The sequence below is a fragment of the Trachemys scripta genome, chromosome 22 (genome assembly GCF_013100865.1).
Source record: "Trachemys scripta elegans isolate TJP31775 chromosome 22, CAS_Tse_1.0, whole genome shotgun sequence".
Classification (NCBI taxonomy): domain Eukaryota; kingdom Metazoa; phylum Chordata; order Testudines; family Emydidae; genus Trachemys; species Trachemys scripta.
The window spans coordinates 13,907,473-13,933,467 of record NC_048319.1 but is presented as its reverse complement, the minus strand read 5'-3'; the positions used below and the strand labels follow the sequence as shown (position 1 = coordinate 13,933,467).

Here is a 25,995-nt window from a genome sequence, read left to right as displayed (position 1 = left end):
TGTTTGTGTGGATACAGACTAACACAGCTACCCCTGATACGTGGCCACAGTGTTACTGATTCCCATTTGCTCTCAACTCCAGCCCGCCGTGTGCATCTGAAAGTCGGGTTAGAAAATCTGTCTTTGGGCGACTGCAGCCCCAACACTCCCTGCTGGGGCTCGGCTCACACTCTGTCCCCGGGAGAGCTCAGTCCCATGTGACCAGTAATTCCCATCCTTGCAGATCTGCACGGCCTGAATGCGCTGCCAAAGGAGTCATTCCTGCTGCAGGTCACCTCGGACGCTGCTCTGGAAAGCCCTCGAGCCTGTGGAAAGCTCCTGCTCGGCAGGGTGTGGTCACCAGGAAATGATTACAGGCCTGAGGTGACAGATGGCACGGGAGTGGGAGTGGGCTGTGTGCCTCTCGCTCCCTTAGCTTAGCTCACACCAGCCAGACCGCACCCCCTGCAACTGCCTGATGACACACCCAGAGGTTCCTGCTCTGGCGCTAGGAGTGTGGTTCTCAACATGTCCTGATGCCATGCTTAGTGCTGGCCTGCTGCTCCTCCCCCCCGGGATAGCCCAGCTCCACCCAGCCCTGGCAGCCAGGAGCCACTGGGCTTCCAAAGGTGAACTGCAGAATGCTCGGACATTGCTTGAGCCACATTTATCACTGCAGGATGCTGGAGCAGGTGCTCTAGGAGCTAGTCAGGTGATCTGGTCACATGGGCACTAGAACACAGGAATCCCAGCTGGGCCAACAGGGAGGAGACAAGTGGGATTAGATTCAGACCCTGCCGAGTCCATTGGACGCCGTGATCTCCCCTGCGGCAGCAGCCTTGTCATTGGTCATTTGACTTCTAGCTGCCCTCAGGCTGGATATAAAACAACCTGTCTGCCTCCCAAATCTAACCGTCTTGGTCCCAGATAATCATTTCCTTAGCAGCGAGGCGCAAGTTCCAGAAAGCCCTGGCTCTGAGTTTAGCTTCTCTGGCCTGAACGAGTTATCCTGATTGTCCCGTGGCTAGCTGGGGAGGGTGACTGAGGTGTCTCTGGGGCATCTTCTAATGAGCCTTCACTGTGATAGCAACATGCCACGTACATGGATTAAAGGAAACACTAAAATTGTTCAGCTCTGCACCCCTCTGTGACCCATTTGCTTTTCTCTTCCTCATCTTTGTCTCCTCTCATCCTCTCCCTCTGCTTCTCCTCCCTCCTCATTTTCACGATCTGGCCATGCAAAGGGTGAGAAGGATTCCAGGTCCTCTTGTGGCCTAAGCTCCTCAAAAGTCTGATTCGCTGCTTCTTGCATCCCTGGCTACTGTCGCTTCCCCCTTCCTGTGCACTCTCCTTGGCAATGACTGAGATTGGGCCTCATCTCTGGCACCTCTTGTGTTATCAGTGAAGCAGGAGCAGCGTTCCCTCTCTCTCTCTCTCTCTCTGCACCTAGTATGGAATTGCTCCATGTACAAGGAGCTAATTTTAGCAGGCATGACTCAGAGCAGCAGCTCCATCGAGAGCTCATGAACAGCCCCTTGCAACAGAGATAATCAGCAACTGCTGAGTGTGGTGAGACATGGACAAGGTGAACGGAAAGCCCTCCACACTAACCTCTACCATGACACTTGGAGAAGGGCAGTCTCTGCCTTCTGCTTCGGACCCAAAGCGACCCACTGGCCACCCTTCCATTTATGGTTCCCGCTCTGAGCATGTCAGACATCCAGGAACCTCCATCTCTGTTCATGTAACCATAGTTAAGCGCCAACTGTCCTCATGAAGACCCAACCCACGACTGATGGGAGATGCCCTAGATCCAGCAAACCTTGGGAACGAAGCAGGGAGACTCATAGGCCAGAAGTGAAAAGTGGGAGATCTTCATTTGCCTGGCAGGATTTCTGGACTGACACCAGATCATTGGTGCAGGAACCAAGCTACATAATAGGAAGTAGGGATGCAAATATTGGTTTAAAAAGGTAAGCGGTTAAATGATTAAAATTATATCATTTAACTGGTTACCCGTTAACTGATGTTGCTCCAGTGGCGGGCTGGCATGGGGAGGCAGGAGCTAGGGTCTTGCCGGCCCGGTGTGGCTGGGGCTGGGCGTGGCATGGCTGGGACTGCGCCAGCTTGCCCGGCAGGGCTGGGGCCGCTCCGGCCAGCCCGCCCGCCACGACTGGGGCTGGGGTCCCACCGGCCGGCCAGGTGCAGCCAGCCAGGGGGATTAATGGTAAGCCTAATGCTTACCAGGTAACCGGTTAACCTTTTACATCCCTAATAGGAAGTCTGATTTATGCTGTGCTGGGGGTGCAAAGCAACCGCAATCCAGCTGGAGACAGCCCAGGATCTGCACCAGTCTCTTCATGCTTCACTATGCATTTCAGAGACTTTGCAGCATTACAATAAGTGTGCTGCTGAAGCCAGACCAGCATTGAGTCCTGTGGCACCTTTAAAACTAACAGATGTATTGGAGCATAAGGTTATGGTGCCACAGGACTCTCCCTTGCTTTTTACAGATCCAGACTAACACGGCTACCCCTCTGATACCAGACCAACATTGTGTCCTCCCCAAAGCACAGAGAATGGAATAGACCCTGGCCTGTTCCTTGGGAAGGAAAAGCTGTGTCTTTTGGTGTCCCTCGCTTTGATCGCGACGATGCCCATATAGTAGCCAGAGTGGTATAAAAAACTATAGCCCATTCTGTAACCAGGAACCCCGTAGCAACCAGTCCCCCTGCAGTACAGACGAACCCAGCTGAAACCGAGAGACGCAGCCTGCTACACAAGGCCTTAAAGCAGGGCAAAGTCCCACTGCACAAAGCTCGTGCCTAGGCCAGCCCCACTCCGAACCTCCAAAACACCTTGTCCAAACTGCCCCTCAACACCAGGGAGATCCTTTGAGCCCCGCTGCCATCCTGGAGGGGAGGGCTGTTGGAGAGGCCTGGGCTGGCAGGGGAGAACTGGGGTATGAGCACACCCTCCCTGAAGTTCTTCCCTAAGCAGCGGGGAGGGGATTGGCTATGGTGTCCTGGGACTGAATGTCTCTGTCCACGTGCTGCGTGAAATGCTCGTAAGGCCCCAGCCCCTGCTAGGGGTGGGGGTGTCAGCAGTGGAGAGCGAACCTCCCTCTGAGGTGGGAGACAGGCCAAAAAGCCTTTCAAACGTTCCAGAAACCGCTTAGAAAACATTCCAGAAATGCACTTACAACCCCAGGTCTTGCAGACAGTTTGATTCTAAAAATCTCACTGGTGCCCTGGGAGCCAGACTGCAGCGGGAACTGAGAAGCTGAGAGTGGCTCCTCCAGAAGAGCTCATTTCAGTGTGGGCGTCCCAGACAGCCCCAGGCCCTGCTCAGATAGAAACCCCTCCACCTCCATTGTTACCTTAACTATGGCCGCAGGGTCTAGTGGCCAGGGTCCTGGTCTGGGACTTGGGAGACCCGTGTTCATAAGACCAGCCATGCTGCATCAGACCAATGGTCCATCTAACCCAGTTTCCTCTCTCCGGCAAGCACCAGTGCTAGAACTTCCAGGGGAGTGCACAGAACAGGGCAACTATGGAGAGATCCACCCTTGTCTTCCCCTCCTAGCTTCTGGCAGTCAGAGGTTTTGGGACACCCAGAGCATGGGGTTGCATCCCTGGCCATCTGGGCTAATAGCCATTGATGGACCTATCCTTTATGAACTTATCTAGTTCTTTTTTGAACCCAGTTATACCTTTGGCCATCCCCTGGCAATGAGTTCCACAGATTAAATGAAGAATTAAATTGGCATCTGAAGAAGTGAGGTTCTTACCCACGAAAGCTTATGCTCCCAGTACTTCTGTTTAGTCTCAAAGGTGCCACAGGACCCTCTGTTGCTTTTTACAGATTAAATGTGCATCATGTGAAAAAGTATTTCCTCCTGTTTGTATTAAACCTGCTGCCTATGAATTTCATCGGGTGACCCCTGTTGTTTTTGTATTGTGGGAAACGGTAAATAATTCTGTTCACTTTTTCCACATCATGATTTTATAGACCTCGAGCGTATTCCCCCCTTAATCATCTCTTTTTCTAACCTGAACAGTCTTTTTAGACTCTCCTCATATGGAAGCCATTTCATATGCTTGATCATCTTTGTTGCCCATCTCTGGACCATTTCCAGTTCCACTTTATCCTTTTTGGAATGAGGTGACCAGAACTGGACACAGTATTCAAGGGGTGGGCGCCCCATAGAGCTGTTCCCAGATCTGCCCCTAACCACTGAGTGCCCTGGGTGAGTCATTTCCTCTCTGTGTCTCAGATTCCCCCACACTCCCAGTCTTCAGCAAATAGCTCGGCTCTTGCTCAAGCCTCCACCTTGTCTCCAGGACGGTTTTCTCCACACAGAGATTTTTGCATTAGGGATCTTGGGGAAGGTGATCTTCATTGTAAAGCATTTTAATAACCATCCCTACCTCTTATATGGTGCTTTTCCTCAGTAGATCTGGAGAGAAGGTCAGTGTCATTCTCCCCATCTTACAAATAAGGAAATTGAGGCACAGAAAGGTGACTTGTACCTAAGGTCACCTAGCAGCAGAGCCAGGACCAGAACCCAGGTCTCCTGAGCCTCAGTCCAGTGCTCTGTCCAGCTGACAAGTGCTGAACAGAAGCTGGGGCATGGTACAGATTTTGCCCTTTCTCTGATGCAATTGCTGCCTGAGCAGGGTCTTCTCCTCCCTTACCTTTCAGGTTATATTTTCTTTTCCAAGTTTCACTTCAGGTCTCCTCCTTCCTCTGTGCCCCAGAATGCATTGCAGAGTCTAGCTGCAATTTCCCCTAATCCTCCTATGCTGTGTTGTGAGGCAGGCTGCCCAGACGGGGTGGGGGTGGCTAAAGGCTTCCAGGGCAGGAGCCAACAAAATGCTGCAGAATGGAGTTGGGGAAAGGGAGACGGAGGGTCCCCGTCTAATCTGTGTGGGAAACGCAGGCTCCTGCTGCGCTGAGCGTTCCATGAGGCCATGTCTGCGGGAGGAGGACCGCGGAGGCTGTCTGGGCACAGAGCTCTCTGAGGGAGGCAGGTTTCGCCGTGTGGTGGTGTGATGCGGCGGGAGGCTGTTCCCCTGTGATTGGGGTTTCTTTGTGATGTTTTGGCATATGAAGTGGAATTGGGGTGTGAAGGCGGGAGGGCAGTTGGGGTTGCATAGACGGGCTTCCTTCTAGTCTGTGCTGCTGAGAGTCACAACCTACCTACCAGGAAGGAATTCACTCCGGCTTGTAATGTCTTTTCAGATTCGCAGTCCGCTGGTCTATGGTTTTGTGATCCCCTAGGAGAAGATGGCACAGCCCCTACACCTGAACCAGAATCTCCCAGGTAAAGACATGGGCAGCTCCTACCTAAGGGGTACCAGGATGATGTGTTCTCCCAGTGCCCAGCTCTGAATGTGAAGATGGGGCACCCCCTGCCCTCCCACAAAAAGAGATGGAAAGGGGTGACCAACCTCTGCCATGAATGCAAATGGCAGGGGCTGCAGCCTAATCACAGTCGTCTGCACCTCCAAGGCTGCAGCCAGGGCCGGCCTTAGGAAAAATGGCACCCTGGGGAACTTGTATTTTGGCATTTCCCCATCACTCCTAGCCCCCACAGGCTCCCTGGGCTTTCCCTTCCCTCCCCTCCCCCCATCACCTCTGGGCCCCACTGCCTCCCCTAGTGTTTAATTTGTATTGAAAGAGATGCCAGAGGCTAGACCTAAGCACTGGCAGTGTGGCCTGATACTGGCTGGGCACCCAGCTCCGAAGGCAGCGCCAGCAGCAGCAGCGCAGAAGGGGGGCCTGACATACGGTGTATTGACACCCTTGTGGTGCCTCATGCTCGACATGTGGCTTCGTGCTGTCACATGGGGGCTGCACCTCTGGCTCATCCAGGGCACCATTTCAGATTTGGGGGGAGGAAACTTTAACCATGAGTCCAGGGACTGCTTAGATACCTGAAAACTCCAGGGGTTTTGCAGATAATAACGTAGGAATTAGCTGACAGGAGCGCTGTATCTAATTGTTATATAAAGAAAGAAAAAATATACAAACACCAATTAACGCCACGTTTAAAGTTTCTATGTAAATTTAGAACAATCAGGAGATAATACAGCAAGATGTTCCCAATCCCAAACCTTGAGGCATCAGTTCTGGAGTTTTACACGTTTGATACTTTGTACACTATCTTTATTAGAGAGACATCAAAATAAATAAAATCGGCTTAAAATCTGTGTTACTGCCATTATCTACTTTAGTCAATTGTTTGTCACTAAAAACATAATTTGAACATATGTGATAAGGGTTTTTTGCTCTTTTATTAAGAAAGGGAATTTATTTTTCTAATTATTTTGGCATTTATGTTTACGGATCACAATCATGTATGTGATTCACTAACATTTTGACTCCATCATTGCTATTGGTATCAGGGTTGGAACTGCAGTTATTTTCATGCAAATTTTAAGTTATTTTACAGATATAACTAAAAATACAATTTGAAAATAAGCGACTTTCATCTGCCCAGTGTCTAAAGTTATGCGTTTAGCTAATGTTTTTTAAACTGGCACTGCTACGGTGAGTACAAGCTAAAGTTACATTCTAGAACAGTGGTTCCCAAACTTTAACAACCTGTGAACCCCTTTCACTAAAATGTCAAGTCTCGCGAACCCCCTCATAAAAATGAATATTTCCAGGGATTTTCTCCTTTACCTGAGTATAAATTATAAAAGCAGTGATCTTGGAAATATAAAATTTGTTTTTATGATATGCTTATTACACACTATTTATTATTAATTATTTATCATTACAGTATTTTTATTACATTATTAAAATGGCTACACTCTTCCAAGAACTCACTTTCATAGCTTGTATCACTTTGAATAAGCCTGTTATAAGACAAGACTCCTATGTTTCATCAAGGAGGATCAGATGTGAAACAGTATGAAGGTATTTAAGAAGCCAACTCAAAGAGTTCCTCTTACACAAGCATTCAGATCTTGAGCAGTCCAGGCCAACACCACATGTTGCAACAAAGCTTAAACTTGTTCTTCATAATCATTTTAAAAACAATACTAGCTGCCTGTTTCATTTTAAAAACAGCAAAAAATATCCACCTCCCTTTCCATTTCTTATAAGGAGTCTTGAAGTTTAAATCTCCTCAGTGTGATAGATAGGCTTGCTTTGATCTGCTTAGCTCTTGGAAGTCCAGAGGCTCCAAGCTGCTGGCCACATGCTGCCCAGAGTTCCTAGGGACAGCTCTGTCCACCATTAGGGAATTTTTTCCCAAGAACCCCCTGTAACATTTCGCGAACCCCCAGGGGTTCACAAACCCCAGTTTGGGAACCACTGTTCTAGAAGGATACTGTTAGTTGATTGTACCACTTTAAATAATGAATGACAAAGCACAATATGATAATAACGGTAATAATCATAATTACTCCAGCCAGGACAGGTTAGGCATTTTAAAACTCACTACTCAAAGAATTCAATGTAAGCATGAGAGAGAAATAAAATTACAAAATGCACAGACCAGTCAAAAAACTAAAATAACAGCACTTTGAAAGAATAAAATTACAGAGAACATATACGCATTGCAGGAAGTACCAACAAGTACCAACAAAACCAACAATTTAAGTATGTGTTGTGGGATGAGTGTGAAAGAGACAGTGTGTGTGAGAGACCACGCTCTGGCCCTTTCAGACTGCTGAGTGCAGCTCTCTTAAGGAAAGCTCCTTCAGACACTGCAGCCGCCGCCAGCTGCTCAGTCCCTCTCTTGGTGAGCCCTGTCCTCACACACACACACACCCTGCTCTGCGGAGATGGGGTACTTGGGTGGGGGGAAGGGCAGGGGACACCGTGACATCAGCACCCCCCCCCCCCCATACAGCAGTCAGGAAGCTCCCAGGAGCAGCTGGCCAGGGGCAGCTCCAAGACAGGGGGCAGAGCCGCAGGACTGCAGGCCCCAGCAGAGCAGCAGGGGGAGGGGCACCCCATTTATAACGGTGCCCTGGGCTTTCTCCCAGTTCGCCCCTATGTAAGGCTGGCCCTGGCTGCAGCCGTATCTCTCTGGGGGCTGTTGGTAGAGCTGAGCAAAACCCGGCATTTCCACCCGGCAGGAAATTCCTGTATGGCAACGTTTCTTTTCACACAAATTGGGATGAAAAGTGGAAATGTAGAACTTTTTCATAAAATATTTGGAAATGTTGAAACCTTTCATAGAATATCAGGGTTGGAAGGGACCTCAGGAGGTCATCTAGTCCAACCCCCTGCTCAAAGCAGGACCAATCCCCAACTAAATCATCCCAGCCAGGGCTTTGTCAAGCCTGACCTTAAAAACCTCTAAGGCCTGGTCTACACTAACCCCCCAATTCGAATAACTTAGCTGAAGTTCGAAGTACCTTAGTTCGAACTTACCTCAGTCCAGACGCAGCAGGCAGGCTCCCCCGTCGACTTTGCGTACTCCTCTCGCCGAGCTGGAGTACCGCAGTCGACGGCGAGCACTTCTGGGTTCGACTTCTCGTCCAGACAAGACGCGATAAGTCGAACCCAGAAGTTCGATTTGCTTGCCGCCGAACTACCGGGTAAGTGTAGACCTACCCTGAGGAAGGAGATTCCACCACCTTCCTAGGTAACCCATTCCAGTGCTTCACTACACTCCTAGTGAAAAAGTTTTTCCTAATATCCAACCTAAACCTCCCCCACTGCAAGTTGAGACCATTACTTCTTGTTCTGTTATCTGGTACCACTGAGAACAGTCTAGATCTATCCTCTTTGGAACTCCTTCAGGTAGTTGAAAGCAGCTATCAAATCCCCCTCATTCTTCTCTTCTGCAGACTAAACAATCCCAGTTCCCTCAGCCTCTCCTCATAAGTCATGTGCTCCAGACCCCTAATCATTTTTGTTGCCCTCTGATGGACTCTTTCCAATTTTTCCACATCCCTCTTGTAGTGTGGGGCCCAAAACTGGACACAGTACTCCTGATGAGGCCTCACCAATGTTGAATAGAGGGGAATGATCACATCCCTCGATCTGCTGGCAATGCCCCTATTTATACAGCCCAAAATGCCATTAGCCTTCTTGGCAACAAGGGCACACTGTTGACTCATATCCAGCTTCTCGTCCACTGTAACCCCTAGGTCCTTTTCTGCTGCCTTGCCATTCGGTTCCTAGTCTGTAGCAGTGCATGGGATTCTTCGGTCCTAAGTGCAGGACTCTGCACTTGTCCTTGTTGAACCTCATCAGATTTCTTTTGGCCCAATCCTCTAATTTGTCTAGGTCCCTCTGTATCCGATCCCTACCCTCCAGCGTATCTACCACTCCTCCCAGTTTAGTGTCATCTGCAAACTTGCTGAGGGTGCAGTCCACACCATCCTGCAGATCATTAATTAAGATATTGAACAAAACTGGCCCCAGGACTGACCCTTGGGGCACTCTGCTTGATACCAGCTGCCAACTAGACAGGAGCAATTGATCACTAACCATTGAGCCCAATGATCTAGCCAGCTTTCTATCCACTTTACAGTCCATTCATCCAGCCCATACTTCTTTAACTTGCTGGCAAGAATACTGTGGGAGAGCGTATCAAAAGCTTTGCTAAAGTCAAGGAATAACACATCCACTGCTTTCCCCTCATCCACAGAGCCAGTTATCTTGTCATACAAGGCAATTAGGTTAATCAGGCATGACTTGCCCTTGGTGAATCCATGCTGACTGTTCGTTTCGTTGAAATGACTCAAAATGCTTCTTTCCAGTCATTTCAACATTAAACTGCATGGACCTTTGGTACTTTGCCTCATGGGAGCTCAGGAGTCCCATTCTCCCTATGAAACAGACTCCCTTCCCAGACTACATTTCCCATGATGCACCACACAGCTTGGGCTGAGGGTAATCTACACTGCATTATGGGAGATGTAGTCCTCCAGGGAGCTTGGCTCATAGGAGAGAACGCAGAGTCCTGCACTTAGGAAGGAAGAATCCCATGCACCGCTACAGGCTGGGGACACACTGGCTAAGCAGCAGTTCTGCAGAAAAGGACCTGGGGATTTCAGTGGACGAGAAGCTGGATATGAGTCAGCAGTGTGCACTTGTTGACAAGAGGGCCAATGGCATATTGGGCTGTATTAATAGGAGCACTGCCAGCAGATTGAGGGAAGTGGTGAGGCCACATCTGGAGTATTGTGTCCACTTTTGGTCCCCCCATTACAGAAAGGATGTGGACAAATTGGAGAGAGTCCAGGGGAGGTCAATGAAAATGATCAGGGGGCTGGGGCACATGGTTTACGAGGAGAGGCTGAGGGAACTGGGCTTATTTAGTCTGCAGAAGAGAAGAGCGAGGGGGGATTTGATAGCAGCCTTCAACTACCTGAAAGGGGGTTCCAGAGGATGGAGCTCGGCTGTTCTCAGTGGTGGCAGATGACAAAACAAGGAGCAATGGGTTCCCTAAGGAGGTGGTGGAATCTCCTTCCTTAGAGGTTATTAAGGTCAGGCTTGACAAAGCCGTGGCTGGGATGATTTAGTTGGGGATTGGTCCTGCTTTGAGCAGGGGGTTGGACTAGATGACCTCTTGAGGTCCCTTCCAACCCTGATAGTCTATGATTCTAACGCAGGGGGCAGGGCTGAACTACAATTCCTACAAGGCCCTGTGCTTCAGGGAAATGTAGTTTAATGTTTTATTGAACAGATTTGAAATGATCTGTTTTGGGTCAGTTCAACAAAATAAAATATTCTGATTTGGGTCAAACGCAGACAAAGTGGAATATTTTATTTTGATTTATCACTGATGGAAAATTGAAAATTTTTGGTAAAATCAAGATTTTCCTACTGAAAATGTCGACTTTGTGGAAACTGCATTTTGTGTCAGAAAATCACTGTGACAGAAAATTCCCAACCAGCTCTAGCAGGATTCTAGTGAGGATTCAGAGCTAATCCAGTGGGAGGGTCACACACCTGAGTCAAGTGGAGAGGGGATCCCAGGGCTCAGACACTCTCGCTGTCGGTCCATTCGTACTAATGACGGAGGGTTTCCTTCAGATGCTCTGGGGCTCAGCCATACACCTGAATTGACTGGCAGCTGCACCAGGCAGGGATGGGGAGCTGGGCACCTCCCGCTTCCCCCTCCCAGCCCCCCACCCCGCTGCTCCCCTCTACTTTAACACCAGAGTGAAGGCCTTTTCATGAAGCGCAGACTCCTAACCTCTCTCTGGGCCTGATCCAAAGACTATTGCCACCGCTGCCCTCAATGGACATTGGATCAGGCCCTAGGTCACTTTGTCTCATGGCCCTGTCCCTGCTGAACATGCCCCAATTTAGCATCCTCTGTCCATGGACTGACCATGCTGCTTCACCTCCCTCTTAAAGACCCTGAATTAATCCTCGCCCTCAAATTTGGGTGTGACACTCACATGGGTCCAGGCTTCCCCAAAGGCTCCAAGTGGTGCTCAGATCAGAGGGCACATGGGGTTATTCCAGACCCCTGCTTCCCATCTTCTGCCAGGTGAGAAAGCCCCAGGCCTTTTTGTCCAGTCTGGGCACCTACGTGAACTTTCTGTGGCATCTAACACTTGCCCTGCATCCAGCAGGAAAAGCTGAGAACATGGAGACAGGCAGAGGTGCTGAGAGCTGAACCAAACTGTAAACTCAGTATATGATGGAAACCGCTTCAAGCAAGGGGGTGCTACCGCACCCCCCACACTCCTACTTCCAGCACCTCTGGAGACAGGGACAGGAGATGGGTTTGATGAACTTAGGTTTTTCTTTACTGTACCAATGGTTTCCTTTTGGCTTTCCTGGCAGATTTAGGTGGCCCCTTCTTGTACAGAGATCAGGACGATGGGGAGAAGAGCTCCTACTCTGTGGAAACCCCCTATGGCTTCCTGCTAGACCTCGATTTTCTGAAATATGTCGATGACATTGAGAGTGGCCAAACTCTCAAGAAGGTGCCGAAGCACCGGAAAGCGAAAGGGCCCAAGCAGCAGCCGAGTTCCCTGAGAAGCCCCAGCGGCCACGCCAGTGGATGGACCTCCACCGAGTCTCTGGCATCCATGGCCAGCGAGGATGGAAGGAACGTGCTCCTGTTATCTCCACGCATCAGAATGCAGTCTGGGTCCTCAGAAATGAGAGAGCCCCTGAGCAAACAGGCTTCCAACCCTGTGTCTCCAACTCCAGTTATAAATCTCCTCCCACCTCCTGCCCCCAAATCCCTCATGCGAAATCCCCGGGTGGAGAAAACCCTGCAAGAGACAAGTAGGAGGCTGGAGCTAGAACAGCTCCATTTGCTGAGTAGTGGAGATGCCCAGATGACTGGGCCACCCAGCAGTCCCTCCAAAACATGGATCTCCGTCTCCAGTACCGCTTCTTTTCACCAGACCCGCTCCTCCTCTGCTGTCCCTTTGAATGGAAATGGGGACAGCCAAGCCACACCTGGCCCGTCTCTGACGGGCTCTATGAGAATGAGCCCTTTGAATTCCGGAAGGAGCACCCCGGCCACCAACATCAGCCCAGCGCATCTGCAGCATGTGCGGGAGCAGATGGCTGCTGCCCTCAAGCAACTCAAAGAGCTGGAGGAACAAGTTAAGACGATCCCAGTCCTAGAAATGAAAATCTGCAAACTGAAGCGGGAGAAGGAGAAGCTGATGGCGGGTTTGCAGGAGCAACCCCTGCCCGAAACGAGCGAGGCTTCTGTTTTCAGCTTTCCACCCAGGTCTCTCGGCGCAGAGGTTGCCAGGGCAAGCCAGGAGGCTCCCGCGGAACTGGAAAGGGAACTGGAGTCGGTGAAGGCTCGAGCAAGTAAAATCACAGAGTTAAGGAGACTCACTGAGAAACTGTCTGCTTCGGACAGGAACGTGCGAGCCAGCAAGGCGGCTGCCCGCCCCGCAAAGGCCATGGAGAAAGCGTGTAAGTCTGTAGGTGTGGGCGAGGGGGTGAACATGAATGAGGCCGTGTTCTACTACCGATCTCAGAAGCCATGCCATGAGATTGCTGTTGGCCAAGAGACTGAGACCAAGGACGCTGCAGTGTGGGTTGTGGAGTCCTTGTTAGGGCTTCCGACGGAAGCAGAGAAGGAAATGGAGCTGCTGCAGCACACGATTGGCCACCAGAGAGAAGTCATCGCCATGATGGAAGGCCACTTGAAGGACGCGACTAAGGAGCTTGAGGAGTTAAGAGTAGAGGTTTGTTCCAGAAGGCCAAGAACTTTGATAGATAAGGAAATAATGGCCAAGCCTCAGATGGTAGAAGCACACGCAGAGGCTGCGGTACCAATGCAGAGCCAGGGGGTGGGCAGCCACTTGGAAATGATCGATAAGGGTGTGGATTGCTCGCCAGAGATGTTGTGCATTGGAGTCAACTGCAATTTGGAAAGTAGAGAAGTTGCTGTAGGTCCAGATTCACCAGCCCTGTATGAAGAGAAGGACACCCAAGCTGATATAGAGGCAGGAATCGATGCAGCAATGGAAGAAACAGATCAAGGTGTGGCTGGTGATAAGTCTAAACAAACCCCCAATGGAGCCGGAGAAGGTGGAAACCAGGTGGACGTTGCTGAGTCTGGCGTCGCCAGTGGCACTAAGACAGCCATGCCTCAGGGAGGGACAGGGATGGTGGAAGTGGAGCAAGGGTCACGTTTAATTCCCCAGGACTCCAGGAATGGGGTGCACGAGTGTGCGAGTGCAACGCCGGAAAGGCCTCTGGAGAAGGACAGTAACGCTCCTCTGAGTCCTGGGGCTGGTGAGTCACTTACGCCAGCATCTGCTGCATGCTGACTAGTCTCGCACCTGTCAGGCCCTGGCGGAATACGCCCATTTGCTCTTCAAGCAGTTAGCTGGAGCCTGACCCCCCAGGATCCTGGTTCTCCACTCACTCACACCGGTTTGACACCATCCCATTAACTTCAATGGAGCTACTCAGCAGTGTCAGTGAGAGGAGACTTCCAACCTGAGAGGAGGCTGTGTTGATCAGGCACCTGGGCAGATGACCTCATCATAGGTCATGTGACAGCAATTCTGGTAACCACATGCTTCCAGCCCCCCAGTGAATTAGCCCAGAGGTTTGTGGGGTGACTGAGGATCTTCAGGCTGGGGGAGGGGGAGCGCAGTGTTTGTATGGAGCAGGACAGGTGGAGCCATTGTGTTGGGGGGGTTAGGGGAGGGGTAAGAGGGCAGGGATTGTGCGCTTGTGTTTGGGGGGACAAGACCTGGGCATGGCTAGGAGCTCCCACACCTGGGCAGCCATTGCGAATTAGAGCCCCGAGTGCTGTGGGTTGGAGCTGCCTTCCTCGGCACATGCAGGACACTGCCTGGGCTCGTGGCTCTGCTGAAGCTCGGGGTGTCCAGATGGACAGAGCAGCAGATTCCCCTGTGCTTTGTTGCTCTCTAGTGAGACGAAGGTAGAACAAATTCCAGGCCTTCCGGGCGGGAGACGGAGCGACAAGCGGAGAATCCCCCAGCCCAGCAGGCTCTGGACAGGAACAGCCTGTTCTCACCCCCAGCACTCCCACCCCAGCCTCTCCTGGACAGCCTCCCGCCCCACCCAGCCTCCTTTCCAGGAACTTGGGGTGGGTGGAGTGAGACCCCGGCCCTGTGTCTATGCCAGAGGCAGAGCTTTCCACCATGTGACTTCCCATCTGTTTCCTCAGGTGCACTGAAGTCGATCATGAAGAAGCGAGACGGGTTTCCGAAGAGCGAGGCCGAGGGCGGGAGGAAAAGCCTGCAGTTCGTGGGCGTGCTGAATGGGGAGTATGTGCCCTTCATTCCATCTCTTGCCAGGGAGCAAGCTCCAGCACTCGCAGATCTCTGTAAACCTGGCTGCATCCTAGTCCCACAGCAGGGCAAGAAGCTGCCATGATTGCAACATGCAATGTGTGTGTTGGGGGCAGGGAGCAGCATCACCCCAGCTCTCCCTCTGCACAGTACGGGCATCATGGGAGAAGGTGGCAGATCTCACTGCAGTGCCCTGACCCTGCTCTCTCTCCCGGCAGGTACGAGAGCACGTCCAGTGAGGAGGAGGAGGAGGACAGTGAAGACAGCTCCTCTGAGAAGATTTCACCCACCAGCTCTGACAGCGACGCGGAGGACGATGCAAACACCTGGGACGAGATCGGTGCGAACGTGGGTGAGACTGCGAGCAGCGTGGAGGGTCCTGAGCCGGGCACAGAGCAGAGGAAGAGAAACGGGGAGCAGGGGACAGAGAGTGCACCAGCATTGGACCCCACCGAGGTGAAGGAGAAGTAAGTGCAGGGTAGTCTCCCCAGGGCTGGAATTAGTCAGAAAGGCCCAGTTATATGAGAGCACTCCAGCCCCAAACCCCCTGGAGCCAATGGGGAGGGAGGAGGAGTTGTCTAGAGCCCCTTCCATAGAAACGTCTCAGGCCAGGAGCAGTTCCAGCTGCTGTCTCCCTCTCCTGGCCGAAAAAGCCAATTTTATTTCTGCAAAAATGTCCAAGGAAACGATTTCGTTCTAATTTTGCCATAGACACTTCCTTCCCTCCCCCAGTGAACAAGACAAAACAAAGCCACAATGTTCATCTCGTTTCCAACTCTTTGTGGCCACAATTGGACCCATTTGGTGAAACATTTGAATTGTATTTTTTTGACAGGAAAAATAATTGAGTTTAAAAAATCCGACCGGCCCTAATCTCAGCTGAATTGGTTAGTAAAAAGATCGGCCATTCAAACTCATCCTAGCCCCACCCCCCCGGGCAAGCCAGCATCTCCCAGCTGGGCGCTGCCAGCAGACGCTGTTAGAGCCATCACTAGTGGCAACCAGTGAAGCTAAGGTTGCTAAACAGTTTGCATTCTACCCCCATTTCCACCTGCTCCTAGCTTTGTAAAACATTCCCCCTTGGGGGCTGGCATCTGTCCTGGTTGGGCTCTGCTAGAAGGTGAATCTTTCAGGAAACTGGAGCAAAATTCCGCTAGCTGTATCTGTGTTATGGGGGGGGGTCAGGGGGGAATTCTCCCTGCTTGGTGTTTTGAGCAGGGCTTCATTAAAACAGTGGAAGGTTGAAAATAGGCCTGGGTGCAAACTACGCTGGGGACATTGTTCTGTTGGGGGGGAAAAAACAGATTTCAATTTAGCAATCCGCCCATTTTGAAATCTGTGATGACGCATGCACAAAGAAAGCCACCTTCGATCTGCAGATGCACCCAGCTTGCTAAAGGTGCAGTCACCCACTCCTAGGGCCAGAGGAAGGAAGTGCACTGCCCTTTGCTGAAGCTCCTAGCAAGAAAAGCCATAATGCCTCCAGGGGCAATCAGGGGAGCATGTGTCCAGGAGAGCTTTGCTGTACTTTTGAGAAGGGGTAGCATGTGTTCCCCAGTGCAGCCCTTCTGAATGACTGGAAAACCATTCATAAATGGCAAGGTACAATGATACATGTAATTTAGACAGGAAACAAATAAGAGGGAACATAAGGGTATAGGAAAATAATGAATGGTACAGAAAAGCTGGATCGGGCACCACTGAAACAAGAACAAAGACACCTCCAAGGCAGAAAATTTAAAACTGAAATAGGGAGACTTCCTTTCTACTCAACACAAGATTAGCCAGTGGAATTCACTGCCTCTGGATATAATTGAGGGCAATTGCCCAGCAGGATTAAAAAATAGGTACAACATTTATATGAAAACATCCACATTGACTAGGATTAAAAAACCCACAAAGTTTGGAATGGATAAAAAACCCCATGCTTTGGACATCAGCCAACCACTAAATCAGGGGTAGGCAACCTATGGCACGTGTGCCAAAGGCGGCACGCGAGCTGATTTTCAGTGGCACTCACACTGCCCGGATCCTGGCCAGCGGCCCGGGGGGGCTCTGCATTTTAATTTAATTTTAAATGACGCTTCTTAAACATTTTAAAAACCTTATTTACTTTACATACAACAATAGTTTAGTTATATATTCTAGACTTATAGAAAGAGACCTTCTAAAAACGTTAAAATGTCTGACTGGCACGCGAAACCTTAAATCAGAGTGAATAAATGAAGACTCGGCCCAGCACTTCTGAAAGGTTGCCGACCCCTGGGTTAGGAAGAAATTTCTGCTATGGCCATGTTATACCATAATTGCCCACTGTGGGGTTTTTGCATCTGAGACTGGCCAGTGTTGGAGAGGGGACACTGAACTAGATGGAGCTTTGGTCTAACCCAGCTGGGCAGTCCCTCCATTCCGATGTTGTTGCTTGCCAGGGCCTGTAATCATTTCTCTGGGAGCTCCTGGGAAGCAGAGACTGAAATGCATGCTCCCCGAGTGCTGCAGTCCGGGAGCCTTTGGGCCCGTGCAGAACACAAATGGGATTCTGAATGATGGAAATAATGGGGGCTTTTTCCAGGGCAACTCCCTAGGAAGGCAGGAATCCAGATCGGCCCTTTGACCCCTCTAGCCTGACCCTCCCTGCTGCACCAGATCAAATATTCGTGCCTTTACTCTGGGATCCAGTCTCTGGCTGTTACCAATGTTTGATGCGTCAGAATCCCATGCCCAACACCTGAGTGGTGAGAGCGTCCCTACTGCAGAAGAGGAAGGATAATCTTGTGGCTCTGGCACTTGCCTTAGACTCAGACGTTTTGGTTCAATGCCTTGCTCCGTTCTATGCTCCCTGGGGGAGCCAGGGACCCTCCTGTCTGTGCCTCGGTTTCCTGTCTTCAAAATGGGGAGTAGCAGATGAATCTGTGAATGTTTGTGAGGTGCTGAGATCCGCTGACAAGGGGAGCCACAGATGTCTCTGCTAGGTAGTGCCAGGGCGTACCGAGGGAGGGTTCAGGGCTGTCTCCACTCATGCATGGAAGCAGCACGTGGATCGTTTTCTTTTCTCCTAACAATCCTTTGAGTCTATTGCTGATGAATTCCCCCCCCCCCCCCCATTTTGTGCTTTAATGAGCAACTAACTTAGTTGCTGCAACCCCCCCCCAGCCTGTCCTGCCAGAGATTTAAAAGCTGCTCCTGGCTGCGCCGGCGTGCCTGAGGTGTGGCTAGAAGCTGGCGTGATGTTTCTGCACATGCCCGTCAGGAACTCTGGGATCAGGTTGTTAGCCGGCAGCTGCGCCCGCTCGAGGTCTGCTCCTGCTGTTCTGCAGGCCACCTACTTCTCTGGGGTAACACTGCAGACAGCTCCGTCCCACCACTGCTTTTCACAGGTTTGAACTGAGCCCAAGGATGAGAGAGGCCTGCATGATTGTGAAGCACCACCTCAGCCATCCCAGTGCCGTGAAGAGCAAAGAGGTGGTGAGTAGGAGGGGGTGCCGAGAAGTGAAACAGCTGGGCTTGCCCTAGGTGGGATGGAGACCAGCAGTTGGGGGTATTCTCCCCAAAGAGGCTTCCATTAGCTCATCAGAGCCTGGATCCACAAACTCCTCTGCAACCCCTTGTACACCAGCCCTGCCCACCCCACGGCTAGAGCCCGTAATCCGCCACACTGAGCTTAAGGGAAAGGGGTGTGAGCCAGGACAATGGAAGACTAGTCCTTCCCCTGCATGCCACACGCTGGACACTCTGCTCACCCTGGAGCGCCCCATTGGGGAGGTGGGGGGGGGGGTATTTTGCTCTAGTGCAGAAGGAATTGTTCTGGGCAGGTCTCTGGCCTGTGTCGTGCAGGAGGTCAGATGAGACGATCACCGTGGAGTCACTAACCCTTCCTCCCGGCTGGGCTCAGCCTGACATTCCAGGCATCACAGACCCGAAGAGATTGAAGGCTGAACAGCCCATGCTCCCTGCATCCCCAGAACCCCAGGGGACTTATCCAGGGCTGCTCTTACCCTGCACACACAATCCCCTCGGCATGCTGAGAAAGCCCTGAGAGCCAGCACAGAGCCAGCTGCTGCCTGCTACCCATGTCTCCAGACACCTGTGCCTTCCCTCCTGGGGCTTCCTGTCCGTATCCACTCCCCGCCCAGGGAATGCCTAGCGCCATGTGTAAGGCTTCAGTCCAGAGGGTTCGGCACTGGCCTGTCATCCAGAGCCTTGGTGCAGCTCGGATCCGTGCCATGTTATCGAGGGGGGTGGTGGAGGGAATTGCACTGCTCTGTATTTGTGGCAATGGGAGGATTGGCTGGGGATGGTGCAGCTGCTCGTGGGAGCTCAGGCTCCCCGGGCTTCGTGTTAGGGTGAAACTTAGCAGAGGAAGTGTTGAGAGCAGCAACGGCTTTGGCCGATGAGCATGTTCCCTTGGAGATCAGCATTTCCCAGCTTGAGGCCTGCGCTTCTCCTTCCCCAGCTGGCCAGCAGCAGCATCCTTCTCCAGGAGTGGTTCCGAGTGTCCAGCCAGAAGTCCTCTGTCCCAGAGCTGGTCGCCAGCCACCTCCTGGCCTTCGCGGAGGTCTCTCCGGGGATGCTGGCCCACGTGGTCAATCTCTCGGATGGGAACGGTAACACAGCTCTCCACTACAGCGTCTCACACTCCAACTTCCAGATCGTACAGCTGCTCCTGGACACAGGTTAGTAGCACAAAGTGCCTTCTGCTTACCCCTGGGTGCGATGTAACCCTGTCCAGCCCGGAAGTGGGGATGGCTCAGCTGAGGGTTCTGCACTAGGAGACGGGAGCAGAGACCTTGGTCCCCGAGCTCTCCCATGAAACACACTCACCCGGGAGCCCTGACCCACCACCTCCTCCCGACAGGAGGCCAGTCTGCCTCCCTCTCCTAGCGCCCCCTAGCGGCCAGGCTCTAGCCCAAGAAACTAGCCTGTGCTCCTGGTGTAGAACGCATCACTGGCCCATGCCCTGGGGTTACAGACATGTCAAGTGAATTAGGCCTGAAAATGAACCTACTACACAAGCATTTTCCTGCCCTCAGCATCCATTCCAGGGTCCCCAGTTCCTCTGCCAGCAGATTTCGGCAGTGGTAGAATCTGATGCAGGAGTGCTGCCCATGGGCACCACAGGGCAGGTGCAGTGACAAACACATGGACGGGGTCTTAGTGTCTGTGCTGTGACATGGGGCCTGAGCTCGCTGCCCTCATTCATGCCCCACCTACAGTTCAAGGTGCCGCCTGCGTTCAGAGAGCAAGACGCAGCCCAGGCAGTGGCCATTGCAGGGGCATGTGAAAGTGGGTCCCTGTGCAGAACACTGTGTGCAGCCATTAGCCATTTGTCATGAGCCCAGGTAGCTGAAATAGCTTCCGCTGGCCCTGATGTGGCCCACCCCTGGCAGGGTGGGGAACAGAACAGGAGATTCCATGCAGCGGCAGATCCTCCAGTCCTGCATGGAGCTGCTCAAGGCTCCGTGCTGCACAGAGCTTGTCAAACCTCCTTTGCAGCCCCAGGTATCCAGCAAGGGGTTCCCCGCAGGACCACAGCTGTGGAGGTGGGGGCTGCCCAGCAAACATGTACCATATGGCAACATCAAGGGAACAAGGCCTTTCCACACTGCAGAGCATCCCACGGTGAGTGGGTCTGACCCCACACCTGAGAAGGGTGGGGGCCAGACGGTCTGGTGACTGTGCCTTGGCCTAGCAGTGCCAGCGCAAGAGGTGCTCTGCATCCACCGCACAATGAGCATGGCCACCCCGAATCCAGACGTCCCCGCGCGCCGTAGCTCAGCACCAGCAGCTCCTTGACTTGAGACGAGCTCTTGGAAGCAGAACCGAGGGCAGTTTTGCTGCTGAGCATTCTGGCCTGCTGGGGTTTGCTCTGGCCCACTTCTCTTTCTGCAGGGGTTTGCAACGTTGACCATCAGAATAAAGCCGGCTACACAGCCCTCATGCTGGCAGCTCTGGCGTCGGTGGAGCACGAAGATGACATGAACGTTGTCAGGAGACTTTTCAGCATGGGAAACGTCAATGCCAAGGCGAGCCAGGTCAGTGCTAGCGGGGCTGCTCCCTGCAGCTGTCACCTCTACTCCAAACCCCCAGATTCAGGCCGTGCCTCTGTCCTCGACTGTTGGAAAGAACAGCTTGTGAGCAGGTGGGCCGGCTCACCTGAGTGACAGGGCTCGTGTCTGTCCCCTGATTGGTTGCCCTAAGCTTCGGCAGCTACTCCTGCTTTGGACCAAAACAAGCTTTGTTTTACCCCCAGTGAGCTCTGGGTGGGACAGGCTGGCTGCAGGCGGCTCCCCACATGGGGCCGGGAACACAAGCCGAGCCAGCCTACTCTAGAGTCTCCGAAAGGTTCCCAAATAGCGCTTGTCGCCGTCAGCAGCTGCTGGCCGGATCCTGCATGTGCTCAGTGCTCTGTCGCTGGCAGGACCAAGCGTGTTCCTTATTTAGATTTGCCTTCTGTGTGAAGCTGCCCCTTTTCGGTGCCTGGGACCCTTTGGGAACCAGGTCTGGGGGGGAGAGGGTAGCCAGCAGACTTGAGGGATGGGCAAAGCCGAACAGGTCCTCGGGGGAGAAGACCCAGCGGAAGTGGAGAGACTCCCTCGTCCCCCTGTGGGGCACACGAGCCATGGCTGAGTAGCCGCTGTCCTCTCCCTGCAGTCGTGACCCCCTCTGGCCTAGTATGAGTCTGTGGGTCCTGGGCACTTGTCTGTCTAGGAGAGCGTCCAGCTGTTACTAATATCCCCTCTCCCAGCTGGAGGGGACTGTGCCATGTCTCTTCTCCATGTCTGCCTGCATGTGGCTCCCCTCACCTCTCCTCTCGCTTGCAGGCTGGCCAGACGGCGCTGATGCTGGCGGTCAGCCATGGCAGGCAGGAGATGGTTGAAGCCGTGCTGGCCTGCGGAGCTGACGTCAACCTGCAGGATGAGGAGGGCTCCACAGCCCTGATGTGCGCCTGCGAGCACGGGCGACTGGAGACCGTGAGGCTGCTCCTGGCCCAGCCAGCTTGTGACGTCTCCATTGTGGATAACGTAAGTCGCTGCCTGCCCCACTCACCCCCACGGACCATAGTGCTGGGTTCTCACCCCTGCTGCATTGTGCTGCATATGTCGATGTGCTGCCACCTCACCAGTTCCCTGTATGACAGAGCTGGATGAATCACTCCTGCCTGGGGATTTTCACCTTTTGTTGACCTGCAAATTATCCACAAACAGAGTTTGATTTTTCCCAGTGTATTTGTGCTCAGTGATTGTTTGACTAACCCCTTTATGTGAACAAACCTCAGCCTGTCAGGAGCTCACAAACCGTCCACTTGGACTAGTCCCCGTACACAGCATCCGATTGATCATCTACAGCCTCGGGGGGTGTTTCTGCTGCCTGCCTGCCTAACAGGGACTAGTGCACAGTGCATGCCCTTGTTTGCAAGTGAAACCAGGTATTGTAAAGAACAGCTGTGCCCCAGACATTCCGAGACTGCAAGGCCAGAAGGGCCCACAGTCTGATTTGTACAATACGGGCCAGAGAACTGCCCCATGGAAACACATGGAAACACCAACTCGTTCAAAGAAACAGCCCACAACTAGAGGGCCAACGGCAGAATGAAAGCATTGCTGTGCAGGTTTCACCCGGCCCTATCACACCTGCACTCCATGGCCAGTCCAAAAGCAAGAGGGGAGGTGGGTCTGGCAGGCCCTGCTTTTTAAAAGCCATGCCAGTTCCCATTTAGAACCTGTCTCCTATGTCATCACACCATCCTTTATTCCAGCCCCGGACCTTTACCTGGGAGAGAAGTTCAGTAACTTGCCCAGCCTGTCAGACCCTGGCTGTTGGCCTTGTGGTTTGCTGCCTGTTCCAAGGCGTTGGACGCGCCGAACGTTCAGTATTGTGTTACTTAAATGGTCACACCAAGTCTCCTGCTGGGAGCTCTCTGAGGAACCTTTTCCTTTTCTTCCCTAGGATGGGAACAATGCCGTGGCCATCGCCCTGGAGGCCGGTCACAGCAACATTGCAGTATTGATGTACGCCCACCTCAACAACTCCAAGGCACAGTCACCCGTAAGTAACCGAAGGCTCCCCCAGTGGAAATCATGACAGCTTTGGCCCCATCCAGACCATCCAAAGTACTGTGCAGGAAACAGGTCACCGTGCTCACCGGGACCTGCTGAAAGCACTGTCCAGACATTTCCCGAGCTGGCTTTTAAATGCAATTGGCTGCTGAACTCTCACTGGGTGATAGGCCAGGGGGTTAGCACAGGTCCCAGCATCGGCCCTCTCCAAGCCTGGAGGCTTATGAAACCCTGAGACAACAGCAGGGTGAACTGACTGCAAATAAATCTCTCAGGAATTGAACTCTCTGCTGCCAGCTTATCAAAGGGAAGGATCTTGCCAGGTGGGGCTCGGGGAGGAATAACAAGAAGTCACCCAATGGACCTGCCCAAAGGCAAGGTTAAGATGGATAGGAACTAACCTTTCCCATCAGGGCTAGTGGCGAGGTCTCCCAAGGGAAGTGGTGAAAGCCCCAGCCTTGGAATTGTTTAACCCTTGAGCAAGACCGAGCTCCAGGGTAGGCTCTGTGGGGACCGGCCTGCCCAGGCTGAGGGAGAATAATCTGTACTGAATATATTAGGAATTCTTAAGGGGGCAAAACAGCTGGGATTTTCCATATATGCGAGAACTATTCATGAGAACATAAGAACGGCCATACTGGGCCAGACCAAAGGTCCATCCAGCCCAGTATCCTGTCTGCCGACAGTGGCCAGGTGCTTCAGAGGGAATTGACGGAACAGGGCAACCGTCAAGTGATCTGCTCTACAATGTATGTGAAACTGGCTTCTGACACCCAGGAAAGGGGGAATTCGGAAAAGGCATCTTTCTGAATGGCCTCAGAACTATGTGCCACCCACCTCAATGAGAGTTTGTGCTAAGTTCCCACTTGGTGTTTCATTGGCTTAGTGAGCTGTCACTCAACCCACCTGGTGGTGGAGAGACGAGGGGGTGGAGTTCTAAGGAACATCCCAGAAGTTCCTCTCTAGTGCTCAGCTCTTCTGAAATGCAGTTGTTATTTTTCCATCTTGCCTCTAGACTCAGGAATTATTGCTCTCGATCAAAACATCAGCTTTACCTAGTGCCCCAATGACACACGCATACAAATGCATATAAATCACAATACATGGTAGGAAAGCAGAATCTAGGAAGTAAATTACATTATTATATTTGAAACAATTATTAAACTGTACGTGATTTTCTGTTGTTTGGCGTTGATTGTATTATAAAGTTGGACAAACTTCCAGAATTGTCAGTATATGTCCTAGTGCTGCAGCACTGACACACTAGGAAGACTAAGAGCTAGGCTGGCATTTCTCAGGGTGGTTCTTAGCTGGGATGCATATTTTGGGTGAAAGTTTGAAGCAGACAGCTTCAGCCATTAGGAAGTTCTCTGCGTTTGGAAGCGGAGAGGTAATTTCATGCGCTCAGATATATTTTCAGATGCTTTTTTTTTGCATTTAGTTGACTCTGAAGCAGCATCAAACTTTTAATTGTGTCCTGTCCCTGGGCCAGGGATAAGGAGCCACTCTGCTGAACTGATGAAATTGGAAGAGATTTTTTTTTAACCCTATTCATGCTGTTCTGCAGTGATTGGCGTTCTCTGCAGGGACTCACCCAGAAATGCCCATCTGGGTTACACCCAAGAGAGGGGGTGACTCATAATGTAGATGAAAAATTCTCATAAGGCATCAACAAGGAATTGGGCACTGCGCAGAGCTCAGGCGTGGTTTGCATGCTCCCCAACCTGAACTGCTGGGGCCTGTCCTCCCACTGCCCTAGCTGAACTGCGCATCGGGGGCTGGATCGAGAGGAGTTTCCCCTTTGGTCCCACACACACAGGGGGGCTGAGGAGGAGGCTGTTGTTTCTGCACCCTAGAAAAGTTTAGTGACTGACGTTCTCTCTCTCTGCAGCAGGGGACCCCACCGATAGCCTTGAAGAGCTCTAGCAACCTAATGAAGAAACATTAGAGCAGCCTTCACATCCCAGGCAGCTGGATTCTCCAGGCACTCACTCCTATATCTCATCACATCCAAGAACTCGAGCCCAGTCCATATGTTGTACCATCCCCTAAGGTCCCATGTGTTTATATTCCTGTCAAGTGTGACAGGCATCTGTTCTCAGCCTAATTAACCCAATCTCCGCTGAAGGGAAGCAGCTTGCACTAATCTGTGTCACGGGGGCTGCTGTAGAGTGAAACAGAGGGTCACTTCCAGCATTTCCTTTCTTCTCCCCACCTTGATGCTCGTCTAGCTAAACCGGGCAAGTCCCCTACCCGGGGCCGCCATGAGCACTGTTTATAACATCAGACCTAGAGCTGGTAGAAAACTTGGGTTTCATCATGGAAATTTTCAGCAAAAATAGGAAAAAATCATCTGCATCTAAATTTTCCACAGAACATTTTAATTTTTCAGTGGAAATTTTAATACCAAAATACCTGAGGCTAAAAACAAAACAAAAGGCCAAAAATCAACCGTTTGATTGGGAAATGCAGCTGCAGCTGTAGTTGCTCAGGTCCCAGTCTCCTCTCCGGGCGGTATTGTTCTGCTGCTTTCTGACACGTACACTCTGTCGTATCAACCTTTGAAACATAACAACTGCTGCTGGTCACTGCCCTGCACCCTGGCTCTGCCTTGCTCCCAGTTCCTGCAAGATGTCTGACTGCCACTTCCTGGGTTTGTGCCCTTGTCATGCATATGCGTAACTTCATTAGCATACTCCACACATCTTTCCTTTTTTTAAAAAAACAAACTACAAATAAAACAATACCCTCATTGTTCATACAACGGTGAGACGTGATTCTGCTGCTGCTCAGTAGCTTTCAATGAGTCTTTTTGGGTTTTTTGACCATTGTGTCGTAGTGTGTTCTCACCTCCGCTGGGAGTCTTGGAACAGCATCAGTTTCCTGTGGTCATGGCGGTGTGTTTCCCAGATAACTGACCCAGGTATCCAATGAGCTTGTGTCTGATAGGTCCACATCCCTTGTAGTGTAGATATCACTTTGGTATGTGTCAGTATTGCTATCAGGATTTTCCTAGTTTGGTGTGTGGGTGGTTTTACTGTGAAGTTCTGCACTGTATGTGGAGGTAGCTCATCTGGGACGTTTATCACCAGTACCAGTAAGAGATGCTTATGGCTCTGTCTCAACAAAAATCCTTGTTTTGATCTCGTGTGATCTTGGAGCAACCGGACAAATCACCTCAGTCTTATCCCCCCCAAACCATTATTCCAAATGTTAACAGATTCTCC

The 25,995-nt window shown here is 51.7% G+C and overlaps 1 protein-coding gene across 4 annotated transcripts in view; it reads left to right on the top strand.

The window, feature by feature from the left end:
- KANK3 (KN motif and ankyrin repeat domains 3) overlaps positions 1 to 25,532 on the top strand; it is a 47,682-nt gene extending 22,150 nt beyond the window's left edge. For 2 of the 4 annotated variants that reach the window (XM_034755078.1, XM_034755079.1), the window contains exons 2-11: positions 5,224 to 5,305; positions 11,752 to 13,680; positions 14,588 to 14,687; positions 14,930 to 15,178; positions 18,089 to 18,176; positions 19,165 to 19,384; positions 20,601 to 20,743; positions 21,533 to 21,733; positions 22,659 to 22,757; positions 24,660 to 25,532. In XM_034755078.1, coding sequence (XP_034610969.1) covers positions 5,269 to 5,305; positions 11,752 to 13,680; positions 14,588 to 14,687; positions 14,930 to 15,178; positions 18,089 to 18,176; positions 19,165 to 19,384; positions 20,601 to 20,743; positions 21,533 to 21,733; positions 22,659 to 22,757; positions 24,660 to 24,716 — 3,123 coding nt within the window. In that variant the 5' untranslated portion in view covers positions 5,224 to 5,268 and the 3' untranslated portion in view covers positions 24,717 to 25,532. Of the gene's footprint in view, positions 1 to 5,223; positions 5,306 to 11,751; positions 13,681 to 14,587; positions 14,688 to 14,929; positions 15,179 to 18,088; positions 18,177 to 19,164; positions 19,385 to 20,600; positions 20,744 to 21,532; positions 21,734 to 22,658; positions 22,758 to 24,659 lie in introns of those variants that run through there. The other 2 variants (XM_034755080.1, XR_004643720.1) reach the window with 2 other exon arrangements.
- The last annotated feature ends 463 nt before the right edge of the window (positions 25,533 to 25,995 follow it).